The 15,289-nt window shown below is 56.5% G+C and overlaps 2 protein-coding genes across 2 annotated transcripts; both read left to right on the top strand.

Moving 5' to 3' along the window:
* Positions 1–42: 42 nt before the first annotated feature.
* Positions 43–4,587, top strand: SIRT7 (sirtuin 7). The gene is made up of 10 exons (XM_030506037.1): positions 43–170; positions 237–374; positions 990–1,094; positions 2,046–2,116; positions 2,213–2,285; positions 2,747–2,845; positions 3,306–3,542; positions 3,785–3,865; positions 3,981–4,087; positions 4,174–4,587. The coding sequence occupies exons 1-10, from the start codon at positions 75–77 to the stop codon at positions 4,379–4,381; spliced, it is 1,215 nt and encodes a 404-aa protein (XP_030361897.1). The 5' UTR covers positions 43–74; the 3' UTR covers positions 4,382–4,587.
* PCYT2 (phosphate cytidylyltransferase 2, ethanolamine) lies at positions 4,396–14,890 on the top strand. The gene is made up of 13 exons (XM_030506036.1): positions 4,396–4,587; positions 4,907–4,995; positions 5,747–5,908; positions 7,698–7,764; positions 8,232–8,316; positions 9,324–9,368; positions 10,616–10,754; positions 11,373–11,455; positions 11,640–11,717; positions 12,278–12,343; positions 12,603–12,668; positions 13,125–13,213; positions 13,862–14,890. Exons 1-13 carry the CDS (start codon positions 4,406–4,408, stop codon positions 13,950–13,952), a joined length of 1,242 nt encoding a protein of 413 aa, XP_030361896.1. The 5' UTR covers positions 4,396–4,405; the 3' UTR covers positions 13,953–14,890.
* Positions 14,891–15,289: the final 399 nt, after the last annotated feature.

The following is a 15,289-nucleotide window of genomic DNA, read 5'->3' as shown; positions in this document are numbered from 1 at the left end:
GGCGGGGCTGAGGGCGGGCGGAAGCGGCCTCGCGGCCGGGCGCGCGGCGGCGGAAGCGCGGCGCTTCCGGGGCGATGGCGGCCGGCGGCAGCGCGAGCCGCGCGGAGCGGAAGGCGGCGGCGCGCGCCGAGCTCCTGCAGCAGGAGGAGCAGCGGGACCGGCGGAGACAGGTACGGCCCGGCCCGGCCCCGGCCCCGGCCCGCCCCGGCCCGGCCTGACCCCCGCGTGCCGCGCAGGTGTCCCGCATCTGGAGGAAGCCGCCGGCGGAGCGGAGCCCCGAGGAGTGCCAAGTGCTGGGCGAGAGCGACGACATCGTCCGCGAGCTGGAGCGGCGCCGCAAGCGGCGAGAGCGGCTCCGCCGGCGGCAGGAGGAGGTGTGCGGCGGGGCCGGTGCGGGGGCGCGGGAGGAGCCGCTGTTCCGCGTTCCCGGGAACGCCTCTGGAGCGCGGCTGCGGCCGCCCGGTTCCGCCCGCGGTTCACTCCCTTTCGGGGCCGCCGGACCCGTGCGGGCACGAATCTCGGGACTGGGAGATGGATCCGCGTGTGCTGCGATCCGGGAGCCTCTACCCCTGAGCCCCGTGGGCAGCACCGTGTTCTTTTTAACATGGAAAAGATGGGGAGTGATGGGCACGAGTTGTTCTTGGGGAGATCCTGGCTGGGCACGAGAGGGAAGTTTCTCACAATGAGAACCGCCAGCCGTTGGAATGATCTCCCCAGGGAAGAGGTGGATTCCCCAGCACTGGACACTTAAGAGCTGGCTGGGCAGGGTGCTGGGACAGCTAGTCTAGGTCATGCTTTGCCTGGGAAGGTTGGACCAGATGATCCATAAAGTCACTTCCAACCTGAGGTTTTGAGATTCTCTGGTTGGTTTCTTTGGAAGCCACTTCTGGTAATGGCGGTGGCCGTGTTAAACATGCAGGGAGCGCTCTGCTCCCCCCCCATTCACTGTATCTCAGAAACACATGAACTTGCTCAGTTGTATTTTCCAGGTGTGTGACGAACCAGAGGAGTTAAGGAGAAAGGCCACTGAGCTGGCTGCTGCCATCCGCAGCGCCAAGCACCTCGTTATCTACACGGGAGCCGGGATCAGTACGGTAGGATTCTTTGGGGTGAGTGGCTGGAGCTGTGGGAGCTCCTGCAGGGGTGTTGCAGTGTTGTTTGGGCTGTTTTTGTGGTTTCCAAATGACTGTGTGACGTGTGTTACTGTCTGGGATGCGATGGGAACACACACACCGTGATGAAGGCAATGGTTAGTTTGCATCCTGGGCTCATGCTTCCTGCCCAGGGGATTTGGAGGCTGCATCACCTCCGTGAGCATGTGAGGAACGTGCTGCTTAAACAGGAAGATCGTCAGTCTGGCTCCGTTCTTGAGTGTCCTCGACTGCTTTTGGTGTAAAACCTAAAACCAAATTGGCTCATTAACATTGTGCTAACGGACAAGCAGGAATAACTGGTGTTACTGGAACTTAGAAATGACACTTCAAGAAATGCTGTGGTGGTCTCTGGGAAAGTGGAAAGCTGGGGAAGAAGTGGTTCTTCCTCTTCTAATGTGATGCGTCACCTTTGCTGAACTCTAAGATGGGAACCCTACTTTCTGTCCCTTTTCTACAGTCTGTGCTGATACGGGGCACGATTCTGGGCAGGGTGTACAATGTCATGAGTATTTCTGCTGAGTGCGAGCTGCCAGAAATCAGAGTCTAATGAAAATAAGGAAAGGTTCAAGAATTAAGTTCTGTGTAAGGAATGGCGAGTACCAAGGATCAGAAAGAGTTCTGGAGGGATTCCATAATGGTAAAATTGGAGAAAATAAATACCGGAGGTGAAAACGGGAGCTGTAAGATAGAAGAGATGCTAAAGAGAGAGAGAACATGAAGAGAAGGTTTTACTGCAATTGGGGAACCACTGCTCTAGAACACTTGGAGTGAATGAAAAGCCCCTGTCAGTGAGGAGCATCTGGAGGCCCTGGGTGGGACCGGGTCGATGTGTTTGTGGAGAAGGGTGTGAACCTCCCACCAGGCCTCGTTTTTTCTCTCCTGATGACACAGGCAGCTTCAATCCCAGACTACAGAGGCCCTAATGGCATATGGACGTTGCTGCAGAAGGGCAGGAGCATCAGGTAGAGAGACAAGTTCCGAGCTGTGTGGCAGAAAGCTGAGACTGAACGAGAGATTAAAGGCAATTCAACTTTACTTTTTTCCTTGCTCCTTGTCAGGGCCACAGATCTGAGCGAGGCAGAGCCCACGCTCACCCACATGAGCATCGCCTGCCTGCACAAGCATAACCTGGTAAGATGCTTTTTCTGTGCCTCACTTTGTTCCTCTGTATATGGTAAATAAAGCCCCCCAGGGGAAAAAAGCTTTTCATGAGGCTGCCTAACTCCTCTTTTCACTCGGGTGGCTACCCGTCCATGTGTATAACTCACGTGTGCTCACATACAGCTGAGTCTCCCTCAGGCTTGCTCCAGACTGTAGCCCTGGCAACTTTTCCCCTTGTGCCTTTTCTTTTGTGCTGTGTGCTTGCCTCCTGCGAGGCTGGGCTGGCCCCAGCGTGAGGAGCACTGGCAGCTGACTGATCCTCCTGAATGGCAGGAGGAGCCCTCGTAAAGGTCTGTTCTCCAGGCTGCCTTATTTCCCATGGGTCCTGCTGTGGTGCACAGGGCGATGTGCATGTTGAGACACCTCATTTGAGTAACACAGTGAGTGCTGTGCATGTGTGGTAACTGGCTCAGTGTGTGGTTCTCCTCAAGGTGCAGCATGTGGTGTCTCAAAACTGTGATGGGCTGCACCTGCGGAGCGGGTTACCCCGAGCAGCAATATCTGAGCTTCATGGAAACATGTACATAGAGGTGAGTGGCCAGAACAGGGTGAAGTTACTGCCTGGGGCCTCACAGGGAGATAATAGAAAATATTTATCTATCACTAGCTCAAGAAGAACTAGTAAAAGGGCTACTCTTTGCTTAGTTAAGGCCATCAGGTTTGGGGTGAACTAGCTAGCAAGCACAGACTAAAGCATTCTGTACAACTCTCCCTGTACTTACTAGAGCCTTCTGCTTCTGCCTGCTCTTCTTCAGGCCTCCTCTGAAATCCCTCCTATGGCAAAGCTCACAGGCTCCCTGTAATTCCACTTGCTAGCTGAGGTTTTCCAAATTTCCCCTAGTTAGCATCTGATCCCTGATGATCCCTTCTACCACTTCCACTTTATTGTCCCCAGGAAGTGCTTTTCTCCTGAGAGCAGTGGCTGGCTCCTGGCCTTCCACGGGCTGGATGCTGGTGGTGTAACGGGGTTTTGCTTTTGTCCTGCGCCAGGTCTGCACTTCCTGTACACCCAACAGAGAGTACGTGCGAGTATTCGACGTGACAGAGCGCACAGCCCTGCACAGGCATCACACTGGCAGGATGTGCCACAAGTGTGGGGCACAGTTGAGAGATACAATCGTCCACTTTGGGGAGAAGGGGACGTTGAGGCAGCCCCTGAACTGGGAGGCAGCAACAGAAGCTGCAAGCAAAGCAGATGTGATTCTTTGTCTGGGTTCCAGCTTAAAGGTAACTTTAGAGACTCGGTGAAGATTGTTAGCAGCATTCCCTCTTGGTGATACACCTTGGTGCTGAGCAGTCTCCTCCCAAACAGACAACTGTAAACTCTGGTGTCAGGATTCGCCCACCATCTGTGATAGTCTCTCTTCCTCCCTCTTTCCCCTCCTGGTAATACATTCCTTTTCCTCTCGCGGTTACGGGTCACCGTTCCGCGGCCGTTGGCTGCGCTCAGCACCTCTGTTTTGTGACAGGTTCTGAAAAAATACCCCCACCTTTGGTGCATGAGCAAGCCGCCGCCCCGGCGCCCCAAGCTGTACATCGTGAACCTGCAGGTGAGAGCCCTTGGCACGGGGTGGGAAGGGTTGGGGACAGGCGGGCGCCGGTGTGCGGTGAGCCCGGCAGCGTGCGGGAGGTGCTGCAGCCGCGGCTCCGCTGTCGCTCCTGCAGTGGACTCCCAAGGACGACCTGGCCGCCCTGAAGCTGCACGGCCGCTGCGACGACGTGATGCGGCTGGTGATGGCGGAGCTGGGGCTGGACATCCCGCGCTACGACCGGTGAGCGCCCGGGGCCCTGCCCCGCACCCGGCGGTGCCCGCCCGGGGCCGCCCGGCAGCCGTCCCACGCTCGCCCTGTCTCCGCAGGGTGCGGGACCCCATCTTCGCGCTGGCCGAGCCGCTGCGCCCCGGTGAGGAGGGGACGCACTCGCGGAAGCCGGTGGCCCCGCCGCCGGGCGCCGAGGAGCCGCCGCGGAGCGAGGAGGCGCCGCGGGAGCAGCCGGGGGCGCCGGGCCGGGCCGGGGGGTGGCTGGGCCGCGGCTGCGCCAAGGGCGCCCGGCGCAGGAAGAGCTGAGCGCGGGCGGGGCCGCGCCCCAAGATGGCGGCGGGGCGGGCGCGGGGCGGGGCGGGGCGGGCGGCCGAGGCTCCGGTAGCTCGGCCGCGGGCGCGCGGCGCCGCCGGTGACAGCGCGGCCATGCTGCGCAACGGGGCGGCGGGCGGCGGCCCCGCGGCGGGCGGCAGGGCGGCGGCGCGGCCTGTGCGCGTCTGGTGCGACGGATGGTGAGTGGGGCGGGCGCGGGGCCGGGCTGTCGCGGAGAAATAAACGGTGTTGGCTACGCTGGTGCCTCCGGCTCCTCTGTGACCGCGGCCGGGCCCGGCGCTGGGCCCGGAACGGGAGCGGGTTCCCGCGCTGTGCGTGCGGCGGCGGGAGGGGAGCCCGGGGCTGGATGCAGCGGGACCGGGCGCTGCGGCTGCTCCGGGGAGCCCGGCGCGATCTGGCGGCGCTGCCCCGTGCCGGGCAGCGGAGACGGTGAACCCCGACCCGCGGGACGGCTGCTCCCGCCGCATCCCCGGGCTGACCCGGCCGCTGTGTTTGCAGCTACGACATGGTGCACTACGGGCACTCGAACCAGCTGCGCCAGGCGCGGGCCATGGGCGATTATCTGATCGTCGGCGTCCACACGGACGGTAAGAGCTTCGCCCTCACGCTGCCTCTCGAGTCGCGCAGCGGCGTTACGCCCAGAACGGACCCCCCGGCACAGGGCGGGTGGCCCCGCATCTCCTCAAGGAGCAGCAGCCTCCAAAGAGCGTCCCTTCCCTGGGCAAGGGAGCAGAGTTCCCCCTTTCCCGCTTTCTGGAGCGAGGGTTTGGTAGCTCAGAGCTTTTGGGCTTTGTCTGAGGCATGACCTGAGTTCTGTGCTGTAAAAGCAACTGTACCAGCTAAAATGAGTCTGGTTTTGCTGGTGCAAACTGCAGAGCTGATATTCCAAAACAAATCAGTGTGTGGAGAGAACTCGGTTTAGCCCATTGGGGAGTTACGTGCTAAGAACTAGTTCTTGCGTGTGAAGACGGATTTTAAATTGGTTTATGGACGCATATTTTCTAGCATGAAGCTGTTGTTTAACAGGGGAATTTCCCCTAAGGGCTGCCAGGAGGTCCAGGTACCCCCCAGTAGCAAGTATCTGGGCATGGGGAGGCATGAGTCCTTCTGCCTTCCCAGGCAATTCCAGGGCCCTTGTTACGTGCTTAGGAAATGCAACTGAATTAAAATCTTTTCTGATCTAGCTGGGGCTTCCTCCTCTACTCCAAACCAGCTCCAAGCTGAGTACAAGCCCATGATGCAGTTCACCCACCCGTGAGATGAGTGAGGCTGCTGTAGGAGAGTGTCTGCATAGGTGTGGTACATGCTTCTAACGGGGTTTTTCTATTTCTTGCCCAGAGGAGATTGCCAAGCACAAGGGCCCCCCTGTCTTTACACAGGAGGAGAGGTACAAAATGGTGCAAGCCATCAAGTGGGTGGATGAGATTGCTCCAGGAGCTCCCTATGTCACCACACTGGAAACCCTGGACAAATATAACTGTGACTTCTGTGTGCACGGTGGTGAGTGATATTCTGAGGTGTTGCGTTAACACAGACCCTGAGTGGCTCGTGTGCTGCAGGCTGAGGAACATGCTGGCCAACATGTACCTCGTGTGCAGGGATCTGCTTCCCGGCTCCTGCTCTGCTGTGGTGGGGAAACACGCCTGTGTACCAGGCTTAGGGTGCTGAGGGTGCTGGGCACGCCAGCGGTGGCCAGATCCCCGGGCTTTAAGCATCCCTCTCACTGACAGAGGGGACGTGCTGTCTGACAGTTATCCTGAGGTTGCCCTTAGCACCAGCAGAAATCTGCAGAGGGGAAAGTAATTTACAAACCTTAATGTGAAAAATGCTGTTAAAAGGTAAGTGCAGAAATACAATCGTGTTTATATCTACTTATCCTGGGATGAGATCAGATCTGGAAAGCTTCTCTCCCTTTATCCAGCTGATAAGCTGTTCAAGGGCTTAGCCGACCGTGTGGTCAGAGGCCCAGTTCCTATTGGGAACACTTTTCAGTTTTACAGTCACTGAAGAGAACCAGTGTTCTGGGAAACGTTCTTGCACTTGCACTCTGTCCCTTCCTGGGGCTGCTGCTCGTGTTCATGTGGCCTCAGCCCCTCCCTGGCCCCTCGGGAGGTGTTCTCTTGGTTTGATCAGGAGGAGTCTTTGCTCTCATGGCATGGATCCTTCCTCGTCTGATCCCGGCGCCTGCTGTTGATAAGCCAAGTATTTCATGAAATGTACATAAATCATTAATCCTGTGTGAGGTAGATGGGCTTTTTCACATGGACAGGCTGATTGTCAAATTCCTTGTTAACTTAGTTACGTGTCCTGGACACGTTTGGGGTGCGTGACCCTTCCTAGGCTGGGTGAAGGATTATGGCAGCAGAGCCGTGCTCATGGCCTTTGCTCCGGTTGCCCTGTGCTTATCCCCTCTGCCAAGTCACTCTGTACTTGCACCTGGATGATGCCCTCACACTGCAGCTTTGCCAGCTTGATGCAAAGATAAGTTTTGCAATAGCCGAGCTTAACGGGGAGGGTGACAGACACAAACCCACTGTTTGTGCCCTCTCCTGGCACACGGAGCTGCGCTTGCAGCATGCGCCTGTGCCCCGACGTGAGGGTGTGGGGTTTAGGACTCCTCTGTCACCCGTGAGCTGCCAGTGCCTGCTGTGGGCAGGCTGTTCTGCCAAATGAAAATGGGTTTCCACTTGTGAAGACTTTGTACTGTCACTGAGAGTAGGTGAGAGGTGGTTTTGTAGAGTGAGTTGGGAACCGTGGCAAAGAAAAACCGGAGTTAACTCTGAGGAAGGGTAGTTTGATGTGGCTGTGCAAGTGTCATCACTGCAGGAAGGAACTGGCTGTTGGAGGGCTGTTAAATTGGCTGAAAAGGTCATGACATGAACCACCAGCCAAAAGCAGTCCTGGGGAAGTGAAGGTTAAGGTGCTTTTTAACAGGCTGATGGGAGCTGTTCATTGTATTTCAGGCAGTAATTCAGTCCTGGCTGCCGCTGGTGTCACTGCAAGGGCAACCGGCTCTCATTTTCTGGGCTACCTACGGAACAGTGGGCCGGGTGGCTAATGGTGATCAGCATCCAGGAATATGCTTGTCTCCACAGATAGGGTGGTGTTGCAACCCCCTGGCATTCCCATGGATTGCAGGATGTATCCCCCCTGTATGCACAGGGGTTCAGGGCAGGAGTTGTGGTCTGGCTGATGTGCTGAACCTGTTCACCTGTTCAGCTGCTGCTGTCGGAGCAGCTTCTGTGCAGCAGGGTTTGGGTGCAGTTCTGAGGCTTTTCTCTCTCTGCAGACGACATCACCCTCACAATAGATGGCAAGGACACCTATGAGGAAGTGAAGGCCACGGGGCGATACAGGTAACCCGCTGCTGCTCCCCTTCCTGCCCTGCTGTGGGCAGAGTTTCTGGGAGTTCATGCTCTGAAGGGAATCAGATAAACCACAGCTATCCCCAGGTCACACTTTAATTTAGCTGTGACGTGTGTCAGAGCTTCAGTTGGTTCTGCCATTGTAGCTCTGGGAAGTGTTGCAGACTGGCAGCTGGTGGGGCCTGCCTGGTCCTGGCAGAAGCTAGTTCTGGCCTCGAGGCCTCGCCGGGGGTTGGCTCTCCTGAGGAGCCTGTGCAAGGTAAGCTCTGCTCATGTGAGCAGTCGCTGTGGGGCGAAGAAGATGCAGAGGCTCAGTGAATGGACGCTGTACTTTATGTCAAGAGCAGGAGAAGAATGGCCCCTGGTTGGGGTTTGTCAGATGTTGTGTGGTAACGGTGGGAAAGGAGGAGGAACATGTTCCTGTGGGTTCTGCTTTATCTTTGCTTGTCTCCCTGCAGGGAATGCAAACGCACCCAAGGTGTGTCCACCACTGACCTCGTTGGCCGCATGCTGCTCATGACTAAGGCTCACCACAGCAACATAGTGAGTCAGAGGGCTTTGGGTGGGAGTTCGAAGTCCAGGGCATTTGCCAGCTCTTTCCTTTTGCTGTCCCAAATGGCAGTAGAGCTCCTGGGCCTGGCTCCTAGGTGCACGGAGCACTGGCAAGCTGATTATGGGCAGTGGCAGCAAAACAGCCTGCTTATGTTTGCTTAAGCCTGCCTGAGATCACAGTGTGATCTCAGCCCCTGCTGCTTTGGAAAAGGGGGAGGTTGAGGGGTGGTGAAAGCTTTGGTCCCTGGTGATTGGTGTGGGCTTTGGGAATGTTATGGGAACTGCAGGCTGGCCTGTGGCTTCCCCAGGGGTGAAGCTGCAGTCTGCAGCCACGTCGATCCATCAGCCCAGTGGTGCCAGAACTGGAAAGTCCTCTTCCTTCCCACTGAGCTGCATGCTTCTGCCTTCTGCTGTCTCTAGTCTGACCAGACCTTCCTTGAGTCTCTTCAGCTCACTATGTGCTCGATAGCTGATGTAGCCAAAGGAAAATAAAGGAAGTAGTCCTATGGTGGTTAATGAGTGGAATCTCCTACGTAACAGCAGGGACAAGACAAAGGACCAATTCAGGGGTCAGGGGAGATCTTCCAGTGTGCTGAGCTGTTAGATTGGCTTAGCTGGAATTCCGAAGCTCACCCCACGGTGTGGTGCAGTGCTGCTGGCTGGCTGCAGGGATCTGAGCCCGTCTCCAGTGGAGTGTCTTTGGAAGGAGGAGGGACACTGTCCCCTTAGGGGCTTGCGTTGTTGTGGGAGGACGTAGGATTGCAATGCTATCAGGTCTGCAGGTTGGGCAAGAGCCACCGTCACTGTGTGGTGCCAGGCTGGGATCACATGAGGACACGTTTCACCTGACTCATGCTGGGACACGACTCTGGATATGAACTGGTTTGTCAGCGTTCAGAGCCAGGGATCTGGTGTGCAGCCTGAGCCACACACAACCATGTTCCTGTCACATGAGCTATGTGAGTGCTTAAACATTGTGACTCTTTATCTCCCTTCAGGATGAGGACCTAGACTATCGGAAGCACACTGACAACTTTGGGAAGGTAACGTGAGTTCTGGTCATGGACGTCTGGTTGTTGTCCTGTCCGAGAAGGATTCCAAATGTGCTTTTGGCCTCTGTTGCAGGCTTGTTTCCCCCCCATATTTAGTAGTAACCTCAGTAAACGTTTGCTGCCTGATAAAGGAGCTGCTGTAGTCAGTGAAATAGGTGTGGCCGTGCAGGGCCAGAGGGTGAAGTGTCCTTCAGCGATGCCGTGGAGCTGCTGCACCCACTGAGCCTTTGCTGGTTTTCTGGCTTGCTTGTACGTTCTTAACCACTGTTCCTTTGGGGCCCACGTGCCCGCAGGGACAGCCCAGGGACAGCCTCTGTGGATGCTGCTTTCAGTGCTCGTGTTCTCAAAGGTGTTGCATCAGGTCTGGGAAGTGTCTGTAGCAGGCACATGGCTGGCATGTGTGTGCTGCAGGACTCACGTGCCTGGTGGAGCCATCCTGGCTCCGGCTCAGGCTCGGGCTGCCTCTAAAGAGCTGTCAGCCCCTCTCTGTCCCTGGGTGTTGGATTGTGCCTGAGTAACAAACACCGGTACTTACAGCTTGAGTAAGTCTCTTACAGGGGGTTTGCTGGTTGGGCTGAGTCATCGTCTTTGTTCCCCACCACGTTGGGGTGTTTGGGCAGGCGTGAGGGGCCCGTTGCTGCAGCGTGGCTGTTCCCTGGTGCTTGGATCTCCAGGTTCCTGCATGGCCCTGCAGCAGCCGAGCCCCCTTTGCATGCTGCATGCGTCTGGCTTGCTCGCTCTCGCCGGGGTTGTCTTTGTTCTCGTGAGCCTCAGAGAGCACAAGCTTTAGGGGGTCAGGCAGGTGCCTGAGTGGGTGACCCGGTGCCTGTTCCCACATCCGACGTGGGGGGATAAAACTCCGTCCTCGGTTTCATGGCGCTGGGATCGGCTCCTGCAGGAGCCAGAGGGAGGCTGCTGGAGGCTGGAGAGGAGCAAGGGTAGGTTGTGTGTTACTGAGCCTTGTCTCTCCTGGCAATCCAAACCTGCCCTGTTGCCTTCCTCCTTCCTGAGCTTTCTTCTCGGCATCTCCTGAGCTGGCTGTCAGGGACGATTTGCACCATGTTTGACAGAGCAAAAAGGGCTTTTGTGAGATTGCTGAACCGTTTGGTGCCAGGAGTGTAGGAAGTCTGAGCTGCTGAGAATTGTGATACTTGCAAATTGCCTGTGGCTGCATCTGTGTTGTCCAAACCTCCTCCTGAAGCCTGGAAAGGAGACGTGTGTGGGGTGTGTTTTCCCAGGGGCCAAAGGGTCACAGTCCTTGGACTGGCGTCTCGCAGTTCCTACAGACATCTCAGAAGATCATCCAGTTTGCATCAGGGAAGGAACCGCAGCCCGGAGACACCATCATCTACGTGGCAGGAGCCTTCGACCTGTTCCGTATCCTGGACTTTGTTTTGTCAGGAAAGCAGCACTGGTCTTTCAGTTTAATGTTCTCATGTTCTGAGGTGCCAGACCAGGATATTTGTCTCTTTTTTCTTCCTTTTCCTTTCTTTCTTTCTCTGTAGGTGTGCATGTAGGGAGAAGGCAGGATTTGCACTGCTGGTTTCTTAGTCACAGGACACTGAGAAAGGAGCTGTAGCTGCTCTCTAGAGAGGTTTGTGGCTGCTGGAGGATGGCAGGAAGACAGGCAGATACTCTCCCCGCTCTAGTGACCACACTCCAGTCCCTCCTGAGCGCTGGCGTCATGGACCAAGTGCCTGCCCGGGGTGCCTGGAGCTGGCACTTCCTCCCTGGGGCAGTCTCTGAGGCACTGAGCCAGAACAGCCAAACCAGGTAGAAATTCTGGGCAGAGGCAAAGTGAGGTGGAGCTGAGAAGGTGTCTGGCTTTTGCCCAGCACCTGTGCAAGAAGGAAGGCAACTAGATATGGGCAATGAATAATGCAGAAATCAAATCCATGGGGTTCCTGTCTCCCACTGTGGTTTTTCAGTGCATCTGTTTCTGTCTCCTTTTCCCTATTTTCTGTGTTAGTTTCAATTCCTTAAAGTGTTCCACAGATATTGGGCACGTAGATTTCCTGGAGAAGGTTCACCAGCTGGCAGAGAAACCCTACATCATTGCTGGGCTGCACTTTGATCAGGTCAGTGTATAACGTTGTCCAAAGACAGAGCATCTTGGCCCCTGTTCTTTTGGAAAGAAGCCACTTGTGCTCAGGAAGCCGGGAACGGATGTGTTGGCCAAAACAGGGGTTTCATGCTGGGAGAAAGCAAGAGGGAAAGGGGTTGCTTTGTCTCCCTTTAACTGTGCCTGGTGCTTTGCCTTAGGAAGTAAATCGCTACAAAGGGAAGAACTATCCCATCATGAACATCCATGAGAGAACACTCAGTGTGTTGGCCTGCAGGGTAAGTGCCTCTTGGGTTGGTGTCTGCACCATTCCAGAAATTGCCTGGAGCTCGGTGGTGTTCTCCCGTAGCCAACAACCTTGCACAGGTTCTTTGGTGTGTGCTGGGGAAGCAGAGCCGGGTCACTTCAGGCTGCCAGAGGTGCGGGTGTGCTCTCAGGAGTCGTCCCTGGGCTCCTCTGTTGTCCTGGCTAACCTGAGCTATTGAACTCCTCCAGCTCTGGTCCAGCAAAGGCAGCAGGGGAGAAAATTCCTGGGAAAGAAGTGTGGGGAGGCCCAGAAGCGTGTTCCCTGAGCAGTTAACTTCTGGATTTGCTATATATACTTTACCAGAAAGCATATTCTTCAGTGGAACAAAAGGATGCTGTGTGACAAGCAGTGGCTGCTAAACCTGCTTCCCTGTTCCCTTGTTTGAGTTTCTATCTCTGTAACTGGCTGACCTGCTCAAGGCTGTTCAGGAAGCAGGCTGGTCCCTGGTTTGGGGGTGTTGGTTTGTGGTTTTGGGGTGTGTGTGTGTTCGTTTTTCCCAAATCTGGACTCTCTACCTGGTTTCTCCTCTAGTATGTCTCGGAAGTGGTGATTGGAGCCCCCTACGCTGTCACTGCTGACCTGCTGGATCACTTCAGGGTGAGTCTTTGCATATAGATGGACCTGAAGATGTTGGGTATGATGTGCTTGGGGAACTGAAGTGGTGCAGGAAAACACAGGGGTGTAGAAGGGAGAAGGTCCAGCTCAGCAGGGTTACTGGTAGCTCCAGGTGCACCACCAAGGCTGGTACAGGAGGGGTGGCTTTGCTGATCTCCAGGCTATGCTGCAGTGGGTGCAGTGGCAGGGAAGGTCCTTGTCATCTTTTGGGTCTTGTCAACAACTTTGTCTCCTTCTCCAGGTAACACTTGTGTGTCATGGGATGACGGAGGTGGTGCCAGACAAGGATGGTTCTGACCCATACGAGGTAAGATACCGGCTGCTCTTGGCCGTGCTGTTTTGCGAGCATTGGATAGATGCAGCGTGGCGTTGTGTTCCCGAGCTGGGAACTTGTATTGCAGAGGATGCTCCCAAGTGAGTGCAGTGCAGGTGAGCCTGGTTTCATCCACCCCTGAGGGTGGCTGCTTGGAGCAGAGCTGTGAACAGCTCTCTTCTTGCAGTCCCTGTTTGGTTTGCCTGTTTCTGACGCCTTCATGGCAGAGTGAGAAATCCTGTAGCCTTTGCTCTGTGCTAGTCCCAGGCAGCTCCCACACACAAAGCTTTGCTTTCAGCAAGTATTTATCCTGCCTCCTAGGAATCATTTTGTGTTGTGCCTGGCTGGGTGCCCTGGGACCTGCCACGGCTTCTGCTTAACATCCCCTGCTGAGGTGTAACCCCAGGGCCTGCCTGTCTCCCCAGCTCAGTCTGCTGTGTTTGTCCACAGGAACCGAAGAGACGCGGCATTTTCCAGCTCGTGGACAGTGGCAGCAACCTCACCACAGATCTCATTGTGCAAAGGATCATCAAGAACAGGTTGGCTTTCTTTATCTCCCAGTTCTGTCACATACTGTACTCTCCAGCTTGTGTGGGGACTAATGAATGGGATCAAACAGGGAGAGAAGTGGTTACCTAAAGGCAGAGTCAGTAACTGGTCCTTCATCTTCCATAGCTTGGGCAGGCTGCTTAAATGTGGATGTACTGGACTGCACAGGGAAAGGAACAGCTGACCTCTGCTGTGTCAGTGTGGATCAGTGTGTTTTACTGGTTTTCCTCCTCCTCTATCGATAAAATTCCCTTGCTGTGTTCCTGGGGCAAGGATCACGTTGCTTCTTTCAGAGCTTTGCTCTTTTAGGCCTGAGCCCTTCACCTTCAGTGACCTTGGGTCAGTCAGTGGTAAATTTGGTTTCGGTATTACTCAGTGGTCTGTCCCAGGACAGGCCAAGCATGGAGCAGCAGCATCTGCTGCTGGGGCAGAAACAAGCAGCGTTTGCCCAGTGTGGGAGCCTGTGGAGTGATGGGAGCAGTTGTGCGAAGCTCTGGGTGCTGGCTCTTGAGCAGTTGGGAGGTTACGGGTGGTTTCTGAAGTGCTCTCAGAGCAGAGCAGCAGGAGGTGTGGTGCTCCCCTGCTCCAGGTGAGATAGGGATCTACGAGAATCTTATGGCATTTTGCGGTTGATGCAGGCTGGAGTTTGAAGCCAGGAACCAGAAGAAGGAAGCAAAAGAGCTGGCTGTGCTGGAGGCCATGAAGAGACTGGAAGAGGAGAAGCACTAGGCCAGCAGAGAGCCGGTGTGTGGGTCACAGAGCGCCGCAGCCTCATCTCGAGAGCAGACAAGCTCTTGGAGGGGACCCTTGGATGGGGACCCTGCTGCTGGCGCGCAGGGTGTGCTGTCTGCCCTCTCCTGGCCTAGCTCCTCCTGCACTAACTGCAGCCAGCAAGGCCGGAGCCTGCTGCTGCCGCCCGGTTTCTCCTCCTCCATCAGCCCCCTCCCAGGGGAGAGGTGACAGAAGAAGAAAAAAAAAAACCCAAGTTTTAAAGGTTTTAATTCTAACCCATGTTTTAACCCGTTGATTTGCTTTTACTGCTGCCAGGTCTGGCTCTTAGTAGGAGGGAAATGGAGCACCCGCCCAGGCCCCAGGGTTTGGCTGCCCTGGCTGGAGCCCGTGCTCCAGAGCAGCCTTGGGGTGGTGGCAGGTACGGGCTGGTGTGAACGGTCACCCCGGGGACGGCCGCGGCTCCTCCCGCGCTCGGGCAGGGGTGTGCGGCCCCTGCACAGACGCCAGCCCCAGAGCTGCTGCGGCTCCAGCTGGATCTGCTCTGCCTGGTGCCCCGGGAAGAGGCAGCAGTGCAAGGGGCCGGGGCACGGGGACCCCGGGGGGCTTCCTCCACAGCTCTTCAGCTGCGCGGCAGCAGGACCTGGCGCTGTACAGCCCTGCTCAGAGCCTGGAGTGCACCTTGTGCCTGCGGGGTTCCCAAAGGGAGGGACTGGAATTTCAGCTGAACCCAGGGCTGTTTGTGACATGCAGCATGTGAGCCCCTGCGCGGGGGTGTAGGGCCCGAGGAGGATGGGTGCTGAGCCCCCTCCTGCCTCTTACATTCCAGGGTGCTGCAGTGGGTGCCCTGGGCCACATGGTCCTTCCACGCCAGTTCTGTTGTCCTCTCTGTTGTAAACTTTTGTTGCTGATCATTAATAAAACATTAAAGAGTTCTGTGTTGGTATCTTTGGGCCCAAGGTGGGGTGGCAGAAAGGGGCCAGGTCCTGGGCTGGAGCCTCTCTGCTACAGCGGCTCTTTCCTGGAGCTGTGATGGGAGTGGGGAGAGGCCGCTGCAGCAGCAGCTCTTTGCCCTCGGGCAGCGCAGCCTGAGCTTGGGCACGTTGGGGTTGCTCTGTCGCAGGGGCAGGGACGGCTCCGTTTGTTCTTGCTGCGGGAGGAGGTTTTTGCTGAACTCACCAGAAATGGAACCAGACCGTGGCTTTGCTGTTCGGTAGTTTTGCGCTTTGGGCACAATAGGGTCACAGCATTTGCACGGGGAGGGTGTCCCGGCGGTTCGATGGGCACGTACCCACCGAGCAGCGGCGGGGCCCGGCCGTCCTGTGCGCTGGGGCTCG

This window comes from Strigops habroptila, chromosome 14, assembly GCF_004027225.2.
Source record: "Strigops habroptila isolate Jane chromosome 14, bStrHab1.2.pri, whole genome shotgun sequence".
NCBI lineage: Eukaryota > Metazoa > Chordata > Aves > Psittaciformes > Psittacidae > Strigops > Strigops habroptila.
The sequence above is the reverse complement of the archived record's forward strand: the minus strand, read 5'-3'. Positions and strand labels throughout refer to the sequence as shown.

Bases quoted from the DNA above. Each gene is read 5' to 3' on its own strand.
- SIRT7 (XM_030506037.1), top strand. From the start codon at position 75: ATGGCGGCCGGCGGCAGCGCGAGCCGCGCGGAGCGGAAGGCGGCGGCG. The intron at 3,543-3,784 runs GTAACTTTAGAG...GTTTTGTGACAG, and splicing joins GTCTGGGTTCCAGCTTAAAG to GTTCTGAAAAAATACCCCCA. The intron at 3,866-3,980 runs GTGAGAGCCCTT...TCGCTCCTGCAG, and splicing joins TGTACATCGTGAACCTGCAG to TGGACTCCCAAGGACGACCT.
- PCYT2 (XM_030506036.1), top strand. From the start codon at position 4,406: ATGGCGGCGGGGCGGGCGCGGGGCGGGGCGGGGCGGGCGGCCGAGGCT. The intron at 9,369-10,615 runs GTAACGTGAGTT...GTGTTTTCCCAG, and splicing joins ACACTGACAACTTTGGGAAG to GGGCCAAAGGGTCACAGTCC. The intron at 11,456-11,639 runs GTCAGTGTATAA...GCTTTGCCTTAG, and splicing joins CTGGGCTGCACTTTGATCAG to GAAGTAAATCGCTACAAAGG.